General features: G+C 42.7%; 1 protein-coding gene across 1 annotated transcript; it reads right to left on the reverse strand.

Moving 5' to 3' along the window:
- Nucleotides 1-2521: 2521 nt before the first annotated feature.
- Nucleotides 2522-11651, reverse strand: rpl35a (ribosomal protein L35a). The gene is made up of 5 exons (XM_012857924.3): nucleotides 11565-11651; nucleotides 10764-10800; nucleotides 10310-10462; nucleotides 10092-10236; nucleotides 2522-2608 (listed from the first exon to the last, which is right to left on the reverse strand). The coding sequence occupies exons 2-5, from the start codon at nucleotides 10772-10774 to the stop codon at nucleotides 2585-2587; spliced, it is 333 nt and encodes a 110-aa protein (XP_012713378.1). The 5' UTR covers nucleotides 10775-10800; nucleotides 11565-11651; the 3' UTR covers nucleotides 2522-2584.
- Between the last annotated feature and the right edge of the window lie 7693 nt (nucleotides 11652-19344).

The following is a 19344-nucleotide window of genomic DNA, read 5'->3' on the forward strand; positions in this document are numbered from 1 at the left end:
GAGGCTTTGGGAGAATCTGAGGTAGAGATATTTTAAAACTATTTTACTTTTATATGAATTTGGACACAAAAATCCTCCAAAACTTTAAAACCATTTTTTTTAAACTCGGTTTGGAAGCCCAACACTTTCTACATTTGACATTAACAATTAAAGGTTAACAAAGCAACAGTTAGACATCAGTTCTTCCACCTCAGCCTGGAACTAAACACTGAAAACACCAAATCACAGCTTTATTGGTCAGGCTACTGTGGTTCACTAATGGAAGCGTTAAGTTTATTTCACCAACATGCAGGGAACCCAGAGATGGTCAGAATAAATTTGGGGCCAATCAGTCGCCTCCCTGATGGGACCACAGGATAAGTATCTGTCTGGTTTCTCAGCATTGACACAAACTTCCCAGGAACCTCCACCGAGCTTCTCTGCTGCCTGCAGACACTAATTATCGTCCTCCTTCTGCGACCAGATTTTAAACCTTGACTCATCGGCCCAGAGCACCTGATGCCATCTTTTTCCTCAACGTTGGGCCGCTTGGCCTCGTCTCCATGTCTGAGGAGCAGATTTTAGGCTCCAACTCTTCCATGAAGCCCATTTCTGTCCAGCTTTCTCCAGGCAGTAGATCCGGGCGGATCCGCTGGCAGGGTTCCCACACCTTGGTGAACATCAAATTCAAGGACCTTTCAAGGACTTTCCAGGACCAATTTCCTCAAATTCAAGGACCACACGTGGCGGCATTTACCTACTGTGACCGCTGAATAGGTTATCATATTTTAATACAATGCAAATTCAATAAAAGACTAAACGGCATAGAAGTTGTTGGGTCAGAAGCAATGCAAGAAAGTGGACTTAATTTATAGCCTACATTGATATTGATCATATTCATAGCCTACATTTATATCCACAGTACATGGCTATGCCATACTACATTACATATAAGATGTACATTAGCCTACCGTTTCATGGAATTATATGGAAAAAAGTGCAGCATTGAGATTTTCAGAATTATATCAATTTGTTTCACTTACTTTCATCTTTGATTAAGCTAGTTTTTGACTTTGACTCTGAAAAGTCGCTAAAAATAGCGACAAAGTTGCTGAGTTGGCAACACTGCGTGAATGTAACCTATTGGACGCACGTAGGCCTAAACCGTAGCCTACCAACCAACGAAGAACAGCAAACGTACTTTTGCAAATTAAAAGTCTGCAGAATCAACATAATTTTAAAAGATCGTGTTGTAGTAAAATAATGACACACGAGTCGTCATCCGTGTGAACTTTCAACCCCACAAAAAATTCGAGGACTTTCAAGGGCCTTGAATTTATTTTTTCAGATTCACAAACTTTCAAGGATTTCAAGGACCCGTGGGAACCCGGCGCTGGACGTCTTATGGCAAAGGGAGCCGCTTTAAAAAAGTCTGGGCGAGGCCGCACAACTGTGACTTCTGACCTGACTGTCTTCTAGAACCTCAGCTTTGGGTCTGACGGGTTCTGGATGTTCCCCAGTTTTAGGCCTCCTCCACCGTTGGTTTTGATTCAGTTGACCTTTTGGACTTAAACGTTGTTTTAATTCAACTGTTCATTCATAAAGCATCTTTTCACCTATATGTGGCGCTAATGAGCTTCAGTGATCCACCTGACCAGTTCTACAGAACCAGACTTTCTCCAAATGGACCCAGAAGAATCAAAGCTGGTCTGAAGATGCAGAGTAGTGACACCAAAAATCTAGAAAACCAAGTTTCCGTTTTTATACCTGAACAGTAGAATGGAAATACTTTTTATAAAATAAATAAATAGGCCAAAATAAAAGTTTTATATCAATATTTTCCATTAAACCAGAAACCTCAACTTATTTAAACAGTTATCTTGAATCTCTGATACCGAACAGAAAGCAGACAAAAGATCAGATATTTTCAGATTTGCTGGATGTTTTGCATGGATTTTGGTCGCTTTTAACATTTTTCTTAAACTCTAAATTATCTCTCTGGATCTTTTCTTGTGTCTCTGTGGTTCAGCCTTCATCACCTCACTGCTGGTATTCGTGTGTATGTTAATTTATTCACTTTATGGACTTTTAATGATATGGACTCATAAGTAAAGTCAGAATCAGGAAGATTGTTGGTGTTAACAGAAAGAAATGTGACTGAAAGCTTCACTTCTTACCAATTTACACATGTAATTAATTACATATATAATATTTATACATTTATTAAATTTATAATTTGCCAGATTGTCTGAAATAAATTCCTTCATTTCTCCGCTGAGGGACAATTAAATGAGTTTCTGTTCTCACATCAACTTCTTCCATCATTTTCTGGAACTTTTTAGGTTATAAAAAAAAAAAAAAAAGATTTCTAAAACGTTCCTCAGAACCACAGAGCCTGGTTCTAAGAACGGTTCTGAACGGAACATTCCTCCATTTTATCAATTAAAAAGGAAGCCAAATAAAAAGGTAATCCCTTAGTTATTGTGTTGGAGCGATGAGGCCGTCGGTTCTGGAGATCTGCAGGTAAACAGACACACAGCCGTTTGGAGCCGACCCGTTTATTGATCAGTTTTTATGTTTTCTGTACAAACATGGTGGATCCTCTTCACACCCGAGACGGATACAGCATCTGCAGAGACAGGAAGACACCGTCAGGACAAAAGCAGCAGGAGCCTTTCACAATAAAAGACTCATTTATTAAGCTCCATGTTTTAATTAAAGTAAACTACATTTTATGGCTTTTAAATGCAGATATTTAAAAAAACACATTCAGAGGTGTGTTAATAACTGATATTTTTGCCTATTGTTACATCATAATCATGACTGATGATGAAACCGCCTGTAACCCAAATTATAAATATGATGCTTTATTTATTATTTTGATGCAAAGGAAATCCAGAATCACGGCGGCTGAAAGTTGAAATAAGAATCAGCTCCTTTCTGCTGAACATTATTTGAAATAAAGATCCAGAAAATAAAGCCAGCGGAACTAAAGGTTCTTTAAAAACAGCGTTTTGGATCTGATGAACCTTCGTGCTCCATCAATAGACACTCAGCTCCCTGTTCTTCATTTGCAGTCATTAAAAAAAAATGTTGCTCTCTACTTGCTGGTGTGTTTCCACATGTTGGAAATAAGCCGAAACGTGTTAAAATTCTCCTTCTAACGTATAAAGCCCTTAATAATCAAGCTCCATCATATATCAGAGCTCTGATTACCCCGTATGTTCCTAACAGAGCACTTCGCTCTCAGACTGCAGGTCTGCTGGTGGTTCCTAGAGTCTCTAAAAGTAGAATGGGAGGCAGATCCTTTAGCTATCAGGCTCCTCTCCTGTGGAACCAACTCCCAGTTTTGGTCCGTGAGGCAGACACCCCGTCTACTTTTAAGACTAATCTTAAAACTTTCCTTTGTGACAAAGCTTCTAGTCAGAGTGGCTCATGTTACCCTGAGCTACCTCTATAGTTATGCTGCTATAGGCTTAGGCTGCTGGAGGACATCAGGGTCTATTTCTCTCTCTCTGCTGAGTTCTCCTACTGCTCTCCAATCTGCATTGTTTGTTGTTATTTCAGCTTTTAACTTTTTGTTCTCTGTCATTTTTCTCTTCATAGAAGGTACACCTGGTCTGGTGTTCTGTTAGCTGTGACATCATCAGGGGAGGCAGATCATCCTCTATTACCATCTAACATAGAAAGTACTCCTGGGTCAATGTGAGCTTCTGTGCTTTCTGTGTCTCTGCTCTGTCTTCTCTAACATAGAAAGTACTCCTGGGTCAATGTGAGCTTCTGAGCTTTCTGTGTCTCTGCTCTGTCTTCTCTAACATAGAAAGTACTCCTGGGTCAATGTGAGCTTCTGTGCCTTCTGTGTCTCTGCTCTGTCTTCTCTAACATAGAAAGTACTCCTGGGTCAATGTGAGCTTCTGAGCTTTCTGTGTCTCTGCTCTGTCTTCTCTAACATAGAAAGTACTCCTGGGTCAATGTGAGCTTCTGAGCTTTCTGTGTCTCTGCTCTGTCTTCTCTAACATAGAAAGTACTCCTGGGTCAATGTGAGCTTCTGTGCTTTCTGTGTCTCTGCTCTGTCTTCTCTAACATAGAAAGTACTCCTGGGTCAATGTGAGCTTCTGTGCTTTCTGTGTCTCTGCTCTGTCTTCTCTACCATAGAAAGTACTCCTGGGTCAATGTGAGCTTCTGTGCTTTCTGTGTCTCTGCTCTGTCTTCTCTAACATAGAAAGTACTCCTGGGTCAATGTGAGCTTCTGTGCTTTCTGTGTCTCTGCTCTGTCTTCTCTAACATAGAAAGTACTCCTGGGTCAATGTGAGCTTCTGTGCTTTCTGTGTCTCTGCTCTGTCTTCTCTAACATAGAAAGTACTCCTGGGTCAATGTGAGCTTCTGTGCTTTCTGTGTCTCTGCTCTGTCTTCTCTAACATAGAAAGTACTCCTGGGTCAATGTGAGCTTCTGAGCTTTCTGTGTCTCTGCTCTGTCTTCTCTAACATAGAAAGTACTCCTGGGTCAATGTGAGCTTCTGAGCTTTCTGTGTCTCTGCTCTGTCTTCTCTAAGCCCCAGTGGGTGGAGGCAGATGAGCGTTCACACTGAGCCTGGTTCTGGTTCTGCTGGAGGTTCTTCCTCCCTGTTAAAGGGGAGTTTTCCTCTCCACTGTCGCTTCATGCATGCTCAGTATGAGGGATTGCTGCAAAGCCATCAACAATGCAGACGACTGTCCACTGTGGCTCTACGCTCTTTCAGGAGGAGTGAATGCTGCTTGGAGAGACTTGATGCAACCTGCTGGGTTTCCTTAGAGAGGAAACTTTCTCACCAACCTGGAGGATCTGATGGAAGCTGACTTTGGAAAGAGCCTTGAGATGATGGGATGTGAATTGGTAATAAATAAATAAATAAAGCGGAATAGAATTCCCAAAGATGAAACTCTTCAGTCATCAGCGGGTCGTTTTCTACCATTTATTTATGTTTTAAATAGATGTAAGCTGTGGTGAACGTCATATTTTCAGTCACTTCTTAATGAAGTCAAATGGACCGTTCGTTTCTATCGATTGTGTTCCAAGCAGAACTAAGGTTCTGATGAGAAACACTTTAAATCTGATAACAAGCTGCATCACTTAGAAACTACACAGAACAGGACCCACCAGCTGACCTAACCGACATGATCTGAGGACATTTTTAACGCCCTGAATCTGCATCACGTCTCCAGTAGAGGGCGCCGTGATAACAGTCTGCTACCTGTCCAGCACCTCCACCTGAAACATCTGCAGCCAATCAGGATGGAGAAAGCTGGGAAGAGCATCAACGGTTGAATTTAAGGCCGCCGTGATTCTCTGACATAATTAATGTTAACTAGAATTAATCTATGTTTATATTTAGTAGAACTGATCACTGCAACGGTGTTTTCACAGGTCTGCCTAAAAAGTGGATCAGAACGCTGCAGCTGATCCAGAACCTGCTGCCCGCGTCCTCACTAAGACTAAGAACGTAGAGAACATGGACCCGGTTCTGAAGTCCTCACTAAGACTAAGAACGTAGAGAACATGGACCCGGTTCTGAAGTCCTCACTAAGACTAAGAACGTAGAGAACATGGACCCGGTTCTGAAGTCCTCACTAAGACTAAGAACGTAGAGAACATGGACCCGGTTCTGAAGTCCTCACTAAGACTAAGAACGTAGAGAACATGGACCCGGTTCTGAAGTCCTTCCACTAAGACTAAGAACGTAGAGAACATGGACCCGGTTCTGAAGTCCTTCCACTAAGACTAAGAACGTAGAGAACATGGACCCGGTTCTGAAGTCCTTCCACTAAGACTAAGAACGTAGAGAACATGGACCCGGTTCTGAAGTCCTCACTAAGACTAAGAACGTAGAGAACATGGACCCGGTTCTGAAGTCCTCACTAAGACTAAGAACGTAGAGAACATGGACCCGGTTCTGAAGTCCTCACTAAGACTAAGAACGTAGAGAACATGGACCCGGTTCTGAAGTCCTTCCACTAAGACTAAGAACGTAGAGAACATGGACCCGGTTCTGAAGTCCTCACTAAGACTAAGAACGTAGAGAACATGGACCCGGTTCTGAAGTCCTTCCACTAAGACTAAGAACGTAGAGAGAACATGGACCCGGTTCTGAAGTCCTCACTAAGACTAAGAACGTAGAGAACATGGACCCGGTTCTGAAGTCCTCACTAAGACTAAGAACGTAGAGAACATGGACCCGGTTCTGAAGTCCTTCCACTAAGACTAAGAACGTAGAGAACATGGACCCGGTTCTGAAGTCCTCACTAAGACTAAGAACGTAGAGAACATGGATCCGGTTCTGAAGTCCTCACTAAGACTAAGAACGTAGAGAACACGGACCCGGTTCTGAAGTCCTTCCACTAAGACTAAGGACGTAGAGAACACGGACCCGGTTCTGAAGTCCTCACTAAGACTAAGAACGTAGAGAACATGGACCCGGTTCTGAAGTCCTCACTAAGACTAAGAACGTAGAGAACATGGACCCGGTTCTGAAGTCCTCACTAAGACTAAGAACGTAGAGAACATGGACCCGGTTTCTGAAGTCCTCACTAAGACTAAGAACGTAGAGAACATGGACCCGGTTCTGAAGTCCTCACTAAGACTAAGAACGTAGAGAACATGGACCCGGTTCTGAAGTCCTTCCACTAAGACTAAGAACGTAGAGAACATGGACCCGGTTCTGAAGTCCTCACTAAGACTAAGAACGTAGAGAACATGGACCCGGTTCTGAAGTCCTCACTAAGACTAAGAACGTAGAGAACATGGACCCGGTTCTGAAGTCCTCACTAAGACTAAGAACGTAGAGAACATGGACCCGGTTCTGAAGTCCTTCCACTAAGACTAAGAACGTAGAGAACATGGACCCGGTTCTGAAGTCCTTCCACTAAGACTAAGAACGTAGAGAACATGGACCCGGTTCTGAAGTCCTTCCACTAAGACTAAGAACGTAGAGAACATGGACCCGGTTCTGAAGTCCTTCCACTAAGACTAAGAACGTAGAGAACATGGACCCGGTTCTGAAGTCCTCACTAAGACTAAGAACGTAGAGAACATGGACCCGGTTCTGAAGTCTTCACTAAGACTAAGAACGTAGAGAACATGGACCCGGTTCTGAAGTCCTCACTAAGACTAAGAACGTAGAGAACATGGACCCGGTTCTGAAGTCCTTACTAAGACTAAGAACGTAGAGAACATGGACCCGGTTCTGAAGTCCTCACTAAGACTAAGAACGTAGAGAACATGGACCCGGTTCTGAAGTCCTCACTAAGACTAAGAACGTAGAGAACATGGACCCGGTTCTGAAGTCCTCACTAAGACTAAGAACGTAGAGAACATGGACCCGGTTCTGAAGTCCTTCCACTAAGACTAAGAACGTAGAGAACATGGACCCGGTTCTGAAGTCCTCACTAAGACTAAGAACGTAGAGAACATGGACCCGGTTCTGAAGTCCTCACTAAGACTAAGAACGTAGAGAACATGGACCCGGTTCTGAAGTCCTCACTAAGACTAAGAACGTAGAGAACATGGACCCGGTTCTGAAGTCCTTCCACTAAGACTAAGAACGTAGAGAACATGGACCCGGTTCTGAAGTCCTTCCACTAAGACTAAGAACGTAGAGAACATGGACCCGGTTCTGAAGTCCTTCCACTAAGACTAAGAACGTAGAGAACATGGACCCGGTTCTGAAGTCCTTCCACTAAGACTAAGAACGTAGAGAACATGGACCCGGTTCTGAAGTCCTCACTAAGACTAAGAACGTAGAGAACATGGACCCGGTTCTGAAGTCTTCACTAAGACTAAGAACGTAGAGAACATGGACCCGGTTCTGAAGTCCTCACTAAGACTAAGAACGTAGAGAACATGGACCCGGTTCTGAAGTCCTTACTAAGACTAAGAACGTAGAGAACATGGACCCGGTTCTGAAGTCCTCACTAAGACTAAGAACGTAGAGAACATGGACCCGGTTCTGAAGTCCTCACTAAGACTAAGAACGTAGAGAACATGGACCCGGTTCTGAAGTCCTCACTAAGACTAAGAACGTAGAGAACATGGACCCGGTTCTGAAGTCCTTCCACTAAGACTAAGAACGTAGAGAACATGGACCCGGTTCTGAAGTCCTCACTAAGACTAAGAACGTAGAGAACATGGACCCGGTTCTGAAGTCCTCACTAAGACTAAGAACGTAGAGAACATGGACCCGGTTCTGAAGTCCTTCCACTAAGACTAAGAACGTAGAGAACATGGACCCGGTTCTGAAGTCCTCACTAAGACTAAGAACGTAGAGAACATGGACCCGGTTCTGAAGTCCTCACTAAGACTAAGAACGTAGAGAACATGGACCCGGTTCTGAAGTCCTCACTAAGACTAAGAACGTAGAGAACATGGACCCGGTTCTGAAGTCCTTCCACTAAGACTAAGAACGTAGAGAACATGGACCCGGTTCTGAAGTCCTTCCACTAAGACTAAGAACGTAGAGAACATGGACCCGGTTCTGAAGTCCTTCCACTAAGACTAAGAACGTAGAGAACATGGACCCGGTTCTGAAGTCCTTCCACTAAGACTAAGAACGTAGAGAACATGGACCCGGTTCTGAAGTCCTCACTAAGACTAAGAACGTAGAGAACATGGACCCGGTTCTGAAGTCTTCACTAAGACTAAGAACGTAGAGAACATGGACCCGGTTCTGAAGTCCTCACTAAGACTAAGAACGTAGAGAACATGGACCCGGTTCTGAAGTCCTTACTAAGACTAAGAACGTAGAGAACATGGACCCGGTTCTGAAGTCCTCACTAAGACTAAGAACGTAGAGAACATGGACCCGGTTCTGAAGTCCTCACTAAGACTAAGAACGTAGAGAACATGGACCCGGTTCTGAAGTCCTCACTAAGACTAAGAACGTAGAGAACATGGACCCGGTTCTGAAGTCCTTCCACTAAGACTAAGAACGTAGAGAACATGGACCCGGTTCTGAAGTCCTTCCACTAAGACTAAGAACGTAGAGAACATGGACCCGGTTCTGAAGTCTTCACTAAGACTAAGAACGTAGAGAACATGGACCCGGTTCTGAAGTCCTCACTAAGACTAAGAACGTAGAGAACATGGACCCGGTTCTGAAGTCCTCACTAAGACTAAGAACGTAGAAACATGGACCCGGTTCTGAAGTCCTCACTAAGACTAAGAACGTAGAGAACATGGACCCGGTTCTGAAGTCCTTCCATGGCTCCCTGGATCTCAGAGAATAGACTTTAAAATCCTTCTGTTAGTCTATAAATCCCTGAATTAGCACCTAAATCCATCACAGACTTGTTATCAGGGCATCAACCCTCCAGACCACTCAGGTCTTCTGGCTCCAGCCTGCTCTGCAGAACCAGAACCAGAACCAGACATGGAGAAGCAGCATTTAGTTCCTATGCTCCACTGATCTGGAACAAACTCCCAGAAAACTGTAAAAGTGCTGAAAGCCTGAGTTCCTTTAAATCAAGATTAAAAAAACATTTGTTCAGGATTATCTAGTTAAACTGTTTTACTGAAACATCATTAGTTCAACTTTGTAGTCCAACTGCTTTTAATGTTTGCTTTTAGTTTGTATTCTCCCATGTTTTAGTTTCTACATTTGATTCCAGCTTGCTTTTATTCAGTTTTATTTTCCTGTTTTAATCTTGTAAAGCACTTTGTACTGAAATGTGCTATAAAAATAAATCTGCCTTGCCTTGATGGTCGCACACTATCCAGCAGAAGTCTCGTGTCTCACTCCATCTTTGCTTCCATATCAACTTAAACTGTTTTAAATTTACTGGTAAGCTAAATATCTAAATTAACCTAACTGAAACAAGACAGACTCCTAAATAATACAGTTAATAAAACCATTACCGTTATTTAACTGTTATCTGGATAAAATGAGAGTAGGAGACACATCTTTTCTGTTCGAGAGCAGTAACACGTCTGGACTTCATCACTGATAAATCATAATGGTTGCGCTGCATTACTAAGGCGGGCCATCAGCAGGAACCTTAGATGTTCTAAAGCTAAGCTGATCTAAAGCTCCAGAACAAACCAGCGGCTGGAGGACTGAGAACGAAGCAGAAGAAGAACTCACCACCCGGACTCTGTGTCCGATGGCTTTAGCTGGCAGGTTGCTGCTGAACTTGGCTCTGACCATCCCGCTGTTGCCGTGGGCGCGGGTCACCTTCCCCCAGATCACTCTGGTCCTGTTGGGTTTCCCGCCGGGCGTCACTGTGTTCCTGCACAACGACACAGTCAGTTTCAGCTCAGCCAGCGGCGGCGGCGGCATCGTGAGGCGGCGGCGGCGCTCACTTCTTGGCCTTGTAGACGTAGGCGCAGCGTTTGCCCAGGTAGAAGTCCACCTCGTCGCGGCTGTAGCAGCCCTCCAGCTTCAGCAGCGCCGTGTGCTCACGCTGGTTCCTCAGACCGCGCTTGTAGCCGGTGAAGATGGCCTTACTCCACAGTCTGAAACGCAGGGGTCAGAGGTCAACAGCTGCGCTAAAACCCCACAACTTTAGCTGGAAAACATCTACAGCAAAGAGCAGGGAACCAGGGTTCTCCACAGGTTTTTAAAGCTAAAATAGCACAACCCACCAGTGAGCTGCATCTAAAACTTTCATTTATTCCGTTACACTTCCTGTTTATTCACACCTGCATTTATGTCAACTTAAAAATGTCAATATCTATATAAAAAAAAAAAGCATGAAAATTGTGTTTTTTTCCCATAAACTTAAGGAGAACTCTGACTCTTTAAGGTAGTTCGTACCTTCCAGGCATCGTTTGTCCTCTTCAGGTGAGTTCACCTGCAGACAGACAGAATATCTCCGTCACACATCACATATAAACAGAACAATACGACGTTAAACAGGAGGAATCGGAGCTGAAATGATAATAAATAAAAACAGATCCAGAATCAGCAGGAACCCGGAAGAACCTGCAGCTGCTCCACAGTTTCTACCTGACAGGAACGTTTCACTATAAGCAGCCGGTCTAAAGGTCTGCATCAGCCAGACTCTCCCTCTATTCTGTCCAGTTTCTCACGTTCTTCAGCGCTGCTTTCATCTGGAGACCCGGTTTGGTTCGGATGAGGGTCCATTAGAACCCGAACGGTCCAGACACCAGATCGGCCGCTTATTTTCATACATTTATTCACGTTTCAACAGGAAGGGAAGCCCGCAGGAAGAGCAGAAACGTGGGTTAGCTCGAGTTCCCCGCAGGTGGCTACAGCCCCGGGTTCTAAGGATTTACACCGCGGTTCGGCAGCAGAACCGGTCCGTCAGAACAAACACGGAACCTAAATCCGACCCGACACCTCTCCGTGCCGCTCTCAGCCCGGCATGTCCCCGGTTAGTCGCCCCGTTGCGGAGCGGCAGTTACGAGTCGGCTCCGCCAGCCTGTGTTAGCGCAACTATCTGACCTAAATCTCCGCCATCGGGGGTTTCACTGCGGGCACAAACCCCCCGAAGGACCGACGGCGGTCTGGACTTTCCGCGCAGGTAATTATTTACCGCGGGGGAAACCGGCGAGTCGGTGATTTTCAGCTTTAATCGGACAGTTACTCTCTTACCTGCGAACAGTCCACAAAGATGGAGGAAAAGACAGGACCCAAGGCATGCCGGGTAATCACTGTGCGATGAGCTGTCCAATGAGCTGCCTGATCGAAACAGCACAACGCCTCATTTACAACATACAGTAAAATATAAAGATGTTTAACACGAATTAATACCATATGGATTAAATTTAAAACCAAAACAATCACCTCTGAAGTTCACACTATTAACAAAAAAACAACAACAGAAAACCCAAACCACGCTGTCAGTTTAAGACGTCGAAGAAGCCGCCATATTGGCAGGGTCAACAATCAGAAATGTTGTTAATGCACAGAGCATGTTTATGCAGCTCATCTGTACTTTAATAATTTAGCACATAAATAAAATATAGCAACATCGTGCAATATTTTGTGCAAAACTGAAGTTAACAGTGAACATATTTGCTGTGTGCGCACAGTGCATCACGCCTGTGTAAAGGAATCCCAGGTCTGTTCGTCATGTTGCACAATGGTCAGAACAGGCACAGCTTAGCAGGGAAACTATTTTTCAGACAGTATTTATGTGTTTGGAGGGCTTTGTACCTTGTCCCAGATGGCAGCAATTCATATAAGGAGTGGAATCAATGAGTACGGTGCTGGCAGATGCTTTTAGCTTTTCTGAGATGTGTATTGCAGACACACTCCAGCTTTGGGAGTTGAGTTCATGCAACTCTCTGTGTACTAAAGAAGACAATGCACTTCGTGGCCTTTCTGTCAGGAAACCATTTGGATATCCAGTATGTTAAAAAGCACCGACAGAGCAGAGCAGCTCAGAGCTCTCCTTTATCTCCTCTGTGCTGGGCAACAGGTTGTTCTTCTAGCACCAAGATGAAGGTGCTAGGAGTTAAAGAATTTTGTCGGTAGTCGTCCTTATTCTTCCATTCTCTGTGTAATGAACCAAAGCATTAAAGGCACACAGCCCCACAGCATGATGCTGCCACCACCATGCCTGACAAGAGGAAATCTGCTCAGTTATGAAGGTCACTCCTTGTCACTGTTGACCTTTTTAATTTTTTAACCTGTCCATCAAACTTTGCCAGCAGCAGATTTCAGTTGCTGTTGCAGTCGGAGCGTCGCTCTTTCTCATGTAAAACCAGCTTCAGTAACTTTTCAGCAGTTTCCAATTTATATCAGGTTTGATCATCCGTCGTTCCCGAACATCTCAAACAACTTTATAGCTGACAAATGGAAAAAAAAAAAAGTTTTGGATAATATTTATTCCAACAATCAACACAAACAAAAGGAGAAATTTCACATTAAAATATTTATTTTATGTTTAAACTCTTCAAACAGTACGATTCATCTTTTATACAGAGAAAAGTAAAAACATTTAGTTTGTCCTTTAAAAAAAGGTGGAATGTCCTTTAAAAACAGTGAGACTGTGTCACATGACCCGTCCCTGCTGCAGGACAGAAACTCTGAAGAAAATGTCCTTAGACACCAAGTCACCTGTCTCACAGGCTCACTTGTCCGCTGGAGAACTGGGCGGCTGTGGCGCCCTGAGTTCAGTCTGACAGGTTGCTCCCAGTGTTTTCATTAAACTGATGGGTCCCACTTTCTCGGTTTACAGGAGGCATCGCGCCCGATGAAACATCTTCCACAGATGGCTGTCCTCTGCTTTCCAAAGTTAAACTCTGTGACCCTCCGCTGCCTCCATCTGGAGTCAATAAGTGTCTTTCTTTTTATGCATCATCACACATACATGTTCTTTTTTAATTACCCTACCGTTACACATTTTAAAAATCTGAATATGCTATATTTATTAACGGCACAGTATTTTTTCTTACGTTATATATTAGCCCTTACTGTACAGTCTCTAATTTTTACCTTACTTTTCCATCTGCCTTTCACTTTGCTGCTGACAGACCTAAATTTCCCCACTGCGGGACTATAAAAGACATGTTTCTCATCCTCGTACTGATGTAACCTGCATGTTCTGCTGGACGCCATTAAAGCCGCGGTTCGAGATGCAGAGACGAGCTGCAGCTCTGAGCTCCACCTGAGAGGATGTGACTGCAGATAATCTGCCAGCAGGAGTCTGAACGCCGGATAAGGGAAATACCGTCATCAGATCAGTTTGTAACGCCAGTTTCAGTGTTTTAACATGTTCAGAACCACAGGAAGCACAAAGTTAACCACCTTCTTCATGCCTGAATTAAGCACTGAGCTATATAATACACTGGAGTGCTGATTTTGCCGAAAAACTGAAGTCACTGGCCGCCATCTTGCTACTCCCTACTCTCCCAGAATCCCACAGGATTTGGTTGCAACAACAAGCAGTTTTCTGGCTGAGTGAAAACGTTTCACAGGTAATTCTACAGTCAGTGGATGTACTAACACTATCAACTACTAGGAAATTATGTGCTGAAATATTTTACATGTTATTCATATTAAATATATATATATATACAAGTATGTGTATATGTATATATATGTAACTTTCTTTAATCACTAATCAATGTCAGAAATCAGGGTAAATATACCTGATATATTTTATTTAGAGGAAAATTTTGTTTATCTCATCTCTATTTATGTTCAAATTATTTAATTGAACTGGAACAGAACATTTAATTTAATGTTTATCAATTACTTTATGTAGTCCTTGGTTGAAGAATTTCTTAAATTGATTATTTTTTATTATGTGGTAATTTCTGAAATTGATTTATTTAATATTTGTTAAATGTGTGTTAAATTTGTTAATTGTCTGAAATAAATTCATTCATTCATTCATTCATACACATATGTAAATATATGTTTTTGTATATTGTTATTTATATATTTATAAATGTCAAATATATATATTTAAAGGAATACAATGCAAAATATTTCAGCACATGACTTTCTCAATACTTGATAGTTTTAGAACATAACATAAACTATATGGCATTTGACATTTTAAAAGTCTTAAGCTCCCCCTGAACATGAGAAAATCCTCGTTATTCGATGCTGTAGCGCACATATTCCCTAGTTACTGGGGGGAAATAGGGAGTACCAATATGGCGGCTGGTGGCTTCAAAGCGACTCGTTCAAACTGCGGGCGATTAGCACTCCAGTGTATTATATAGATCAGTGTAATTAAGGTACTCAGTAAATAGGTGTTTGGTTGAGAGGCTCCAGAGGATTTCTGTGGAAGACCTGGAAGCATCAGGCTGAGCAGCTAAAACTCTGAGATCCGTGCGAGTCGCTCAAAGACGCTCCAGCCTGGCAGTCTAAACTCAGGGTTCTGCAGGGTTAAAAACATGAGCAGAGTTCATGAACAAACTCTACGAAGTGTTTCTGGGTTAGTGTTTAGTGACGCCTCGTTGTGCCTGAGCACGGCGCGAGGCTTCAGTAAACATGTTTAAATAAAAAAAAAAAAGCTGCTTCCTGCCATCGTGTTCCCGCGTTAAACAAGCTCCATAAATAAAACGTAGTGTGCTCGGAGCAGGACGAACCGCTACAGCAAACCAACAGTGACCTTGAGCCCGCTGCGTCTTCGTGGCAACAGCCAGGCTTCAGCTTCATATACACAAAATATCTACACATGTATATACATTTACAGGTTTTCTGAACACTAACTGCTCCTTTACAGGGTGAAGAAAAAGTCCCATCATGCAACAGAGATCGCCCGATGCTGCTCGTTCAATCGTCAGCCTCGTGCAGCCTCAGGGGAAACATGTCCGCCTGCTGAGTCCATCAGAACAAGAGGAAACCCAAACAGCTGGATGTTACATCCGTCGTCTACACCCGCCCATCCATGCGGGGCTGTGGATGGGGGGAGTGGGGGGGGGGGGGGGCGCAAGAGGTGGGGTCCATCACAGGGCAGCACAGAGACACACAGGACAAACAACCACACACACACACTTAAGGGCAATTTAGAGAGTCCAATTCACAGCCGTGTTTTTAGACAGTGGCAGGAAGCTGGAGTACCCGGAGAGAACCCACACATGCACAGGGAGACTCCAGGCCAGCGTCAGAACCCAGCAGAACACGGCTCTTGTTGTAAAAAGATGTTCTGGATCTGATGGAGACGTAAGAAGTGGAGCAGTTTTCCAGCCAACCTTCACGCTCCGTCACTGAGGAACCAACATTTTGGCTAATGTTAATTTTTTCCTCTGAGCTATGCAGACATGAGTCAACGTGTCAGATGTAAAATACTAATTTGCCAACGCAGTGTGATGCAGTGAGGGGATTTTTTTAAATTAGCATTGATTAAAAAAATTAGCTTTCTGTTCTGTGTGTTTCTACTTGTTGGAAAATACGCCAAAACGTTGTGTTGTTGAGTTTTGTGGCAACATTGAAGGATAGTGAGATTATGCAAAACCAATCAGTGTCTGTCTGTCTGTCACACCTTGCAGCACCCATTCAATACTCAAATATATTCTGACTTTAGCTGCAGATGCAGGTCAACTCACTAACATGCAGACAAATGCTGCAAGCAAGTGTAAAAATACATCGTTATCCTCTGAATAAACATCCAGAAAAAAAAGAGATAAACATGGGTGAGCCATATCAGGAGCAAAATGCATTGCTGTGCTCCAAGCTGCCTTGGTAACAGGAATGCTATCCACTAACTTTGTTTTAGCATTGCTTTATTAAGTCTTAAGATAAACAACGAAGGACAATAATCTCCGCTCACTCCAGCTAACATTTGCAGTCACAAAGGACAGAGTTCAGGAGCCAGCCGTAAACAACGCTGTTTGTTTGTACTGGCACGCAACATTATTAAAAAGATACATTTAAATAATAAAGTCTAAAAACATAAAGACAACACAGATATGAATTTGTCTGCTAAACACCAGCAAAACGGCCATTTCATCTGATACAACGACCAAAATGACAACATAGGTCATCCAGGCGGTTAGCTGCTCGGTCAGCTGAATCCTAGCAGTCTTAGCATCGTCTTAAACGCTCCTTCATAAAAATCTTAGCTACGTTCTGACTACACTTCTCCTCACCTGCTTTCTTTATCACAAAAAGCTTTTGCCGGGTTTACAGCTCAGTTCTCTTTTCTTTGCTAAACTACGACCCCCCCCCCGCCCGCCCCGATTGGCAAGGCCGATATTCTGTCGTCTTCGTATCATCATCACATTTGCATTAATTTGTTTTTAGATAAGCCAGTGCAACTGTTTAGTGTCAAAACTTTTTTTAGATCATGCATAGTGGTGACAGTAGAGTATTAGCTGCAGCTACATGTAGCTGGTTAATAAAGTTAGCATGACTTGTAAAGTGTGAAAATTAGCTCGTCTCTTCCAGTAATTAACAGTACGATTCGGCTAAAGTAGAAAACATTAATTAATATAAATTAAAAACTGTCCATAAATTGTAGTTGGGGTTTATCAGTTAGTTGTCTTTTTTTTTTAGGATTGTTGGCTTAAAGCTAGCATTCTTTTACGTTAGGCTAAGTTTGAAACCACTAACCTTGACTGTTGACGGTTTGGTTGCCTATTTTGTCTTCATCATAACTACTTTTATTCCCTTTTTTTGACAACCTATTAGTGTTAAACTGTGACCTTTTAAACTATGCTAACAGCTTAAAATAACATTTAGTGACTCAGAAAATGTCCCATTAGAGTTTCTGATTTACTAAACTTTATCTCCATACAATTCAACAAGATCTCAGCTAATGCTAGCCAAAGCTAATGATAGCTGAAAACAAAGTGAAAACATTTAGAAATACAGCTTCATCTTAGCAGTAACATCAACATTATTGTGATTTAGGTAACGTAATTTAAAGAAGCAATAAGCAATGTTTCACCACTAGGGGGAGCTTGAGGACTGTCTGTAGACCAAAACAAGATGAGACGCCTCTCTCTAACTCGCTCCAGCACCCATTTCTCCCTCTCCCCTATCGGCTCTTATTAGTCTGTTTGTAAAGGATAAAAACTCAGCAGAACAGCCTCAAGTTTCAGAGGAACATGCCTAGTCAAGAAGCAAGTAACTCATAACTTTAAAATGCTGTTAACAAGAGAACATTTTGATCCGATGGCCGTGCTCTCCGCCATTTTGTGCCTGGCGGTGGCATGTTTTGGGCAGGGAGGGGCTAAACCCTGAATGGCAGCTGTTCACGTGCACGTACGTGCACACGTGGCCGGCCTGGCTATGTAAACGAGAGACTAGAGAACAACACAGAGAGAAGGTGTGTGATGTCAAACTATAGTCCATCTTTTTAGATGGACTATGTTTCTTCACAAAACTATTTTTTAGTTCTATCTAAAATAATGAAATTTTCTTTATTGCCCCTTTAAATATTATTTTAAAACAACCTTTGTCAGCAGTAGTTGTTGATTAGATGTTGAAGACAAAAAAAATTAAAGAGAAGCTGGAGCTTTTGGGGTTTTGGAGAAAATGTGACTATTGATGTTTTCCCGCATATGTCTGCAGAAATTCTGTTTACTGTATTTTTCGGACCATAAGGCGCACTTAATATTCTTCCCAAGTGTGTAATATCACTCCGCGCTGCAAAAAGGGAACTAAAAGTACAATTTTCTGGAAATTAGTGTATTTTTTTCTGATTTGAGCAGGTAAATAAGACAATTTGCCAATAAGATTTCTGCACTTAAAATAAGAATAATTCATCCATCCATCCATTTTCTGAACCGCTTTATCCCTCATGGGGTCGCGGGGGTTGCTGGTGCCTATCTCCAGCGTTCACTGGGCGAGAGGCAGGGTACACCCTGGACAGGTCGCCAGTCTGTCGCAGGGCAACACAGAGACAAACAGGACAAACAACCATTCACGCACACACTCACACCTAAGGACAATTTGGAGAAACCAATTAACCTAACAGTCATGTTTTTGGTCAGTGGGAGGAAGCCGGAGTACCCAGAGAGAACCCACGCATGCACAGGGAGAACATGCAAACTCCATGCAGAAAGACCCAGGGGTGTACTTGAACCCAGGACCTTCTTGCTGCAAGGCAACAGCGCTACCCACTGCGCCACTGTGCAGCCCAAGAATAATTAATCTCCACCTTATTTCACCGCAGGATATCTAATGATGTTATTTTAGGGGTAAAAATACTCATTCCATTGGTAAATGATTTAGCTGCTCAAATCAAGGAAAAATATACTGATTTCAAGAAAATTCTACTTACTTTTAGTTCCCTTTTTTGCACTCTGCTCCTTCACGTCCACAGCTCTCTATCCGTAGTCGGAATACACTGCTTTGTTTCTAACATAAGGCCAAAATAAACTTTTATCAAAAATAACTTACTAGGTTTATTGTTGCTAGCGAGTACTCCAGGCTGCCTTACATGAATGCACTTCTAGTTTAGACATTACAGTCAGGCAGTCTGGTAGACAGCTCAGGGGTCCTATCAGGTAGTGACACAGTGTACCGTAATGCTCCTAATATCCATTGAGCGGAGAGGCTTCGTTGCTAACCAGTCATACTTACACATTTAAAAAATTTTTAACGCATTGTACCACAAAAAATCAATCAGTAAGCACAACGGTGATCAGATATAAGGGGCACCATCAATTTTTGAGAAAAGTTAAGGATTTTAAGTGCACTTTATAGTCTGAAAAATACGGTAAATCATTAAAAGGTCTTCTAATTTAAACTGTTGTGAAGATGAGCGCTTTTAACCTGATCTGAATCAACACTGATAATCAAAAGCGTTCCCTGAAACACTCTAAGAAGCGCTTCCTCCCAGCAGCTTAAAACCATGACTGCTCACAACAAACCCAATAAGTGATTAACATCCCTGCTAGTTTTGCAGTTTTTTCGCCCCCATTCTTGTAAATAGTTTGTTGGTGTTTTTATGCATAAATATACA

The sequence above is a fragment of the Fundulus heteroclitus genome, unplaced genomic scaffold (genome assembly GCF_011125445.2).
Source record: "Fundulus heteroclitus isolate FHET01 unplaced genomic scaffold, MU-UCD_Fhet_4.1 scaffold_290, whole genome shotgun sequence".
In the NCBI taxonomy this organism is placed as follows: Eukaryota; Metazoa; Chordata; class Actinopteri; order Cyprinodontiformes; family Fundulidae; genus Fundulus; species Fundulus heteroclitus.

Bases quoted from the DNA above. Each gene is read 5' to 3' on its own strand.
- rpl35a (XM_012857924.3), bottom strand. The intron at 10,237-10,309 runs GTGAGCGCCGCC...GTCGTTGTGCAG, and splicing joins TACGTCTACAAGGCCAAGAA to GAACACAGTGACGCCCGGCG. The intron at 2,609-10,091 runs GTGAGTTCTTCT...CTGTCTCTGCAG, and splicing joins TCGGACACAGAGTCCGGGTG to ATGCTGTATCCGTCTCGGGT.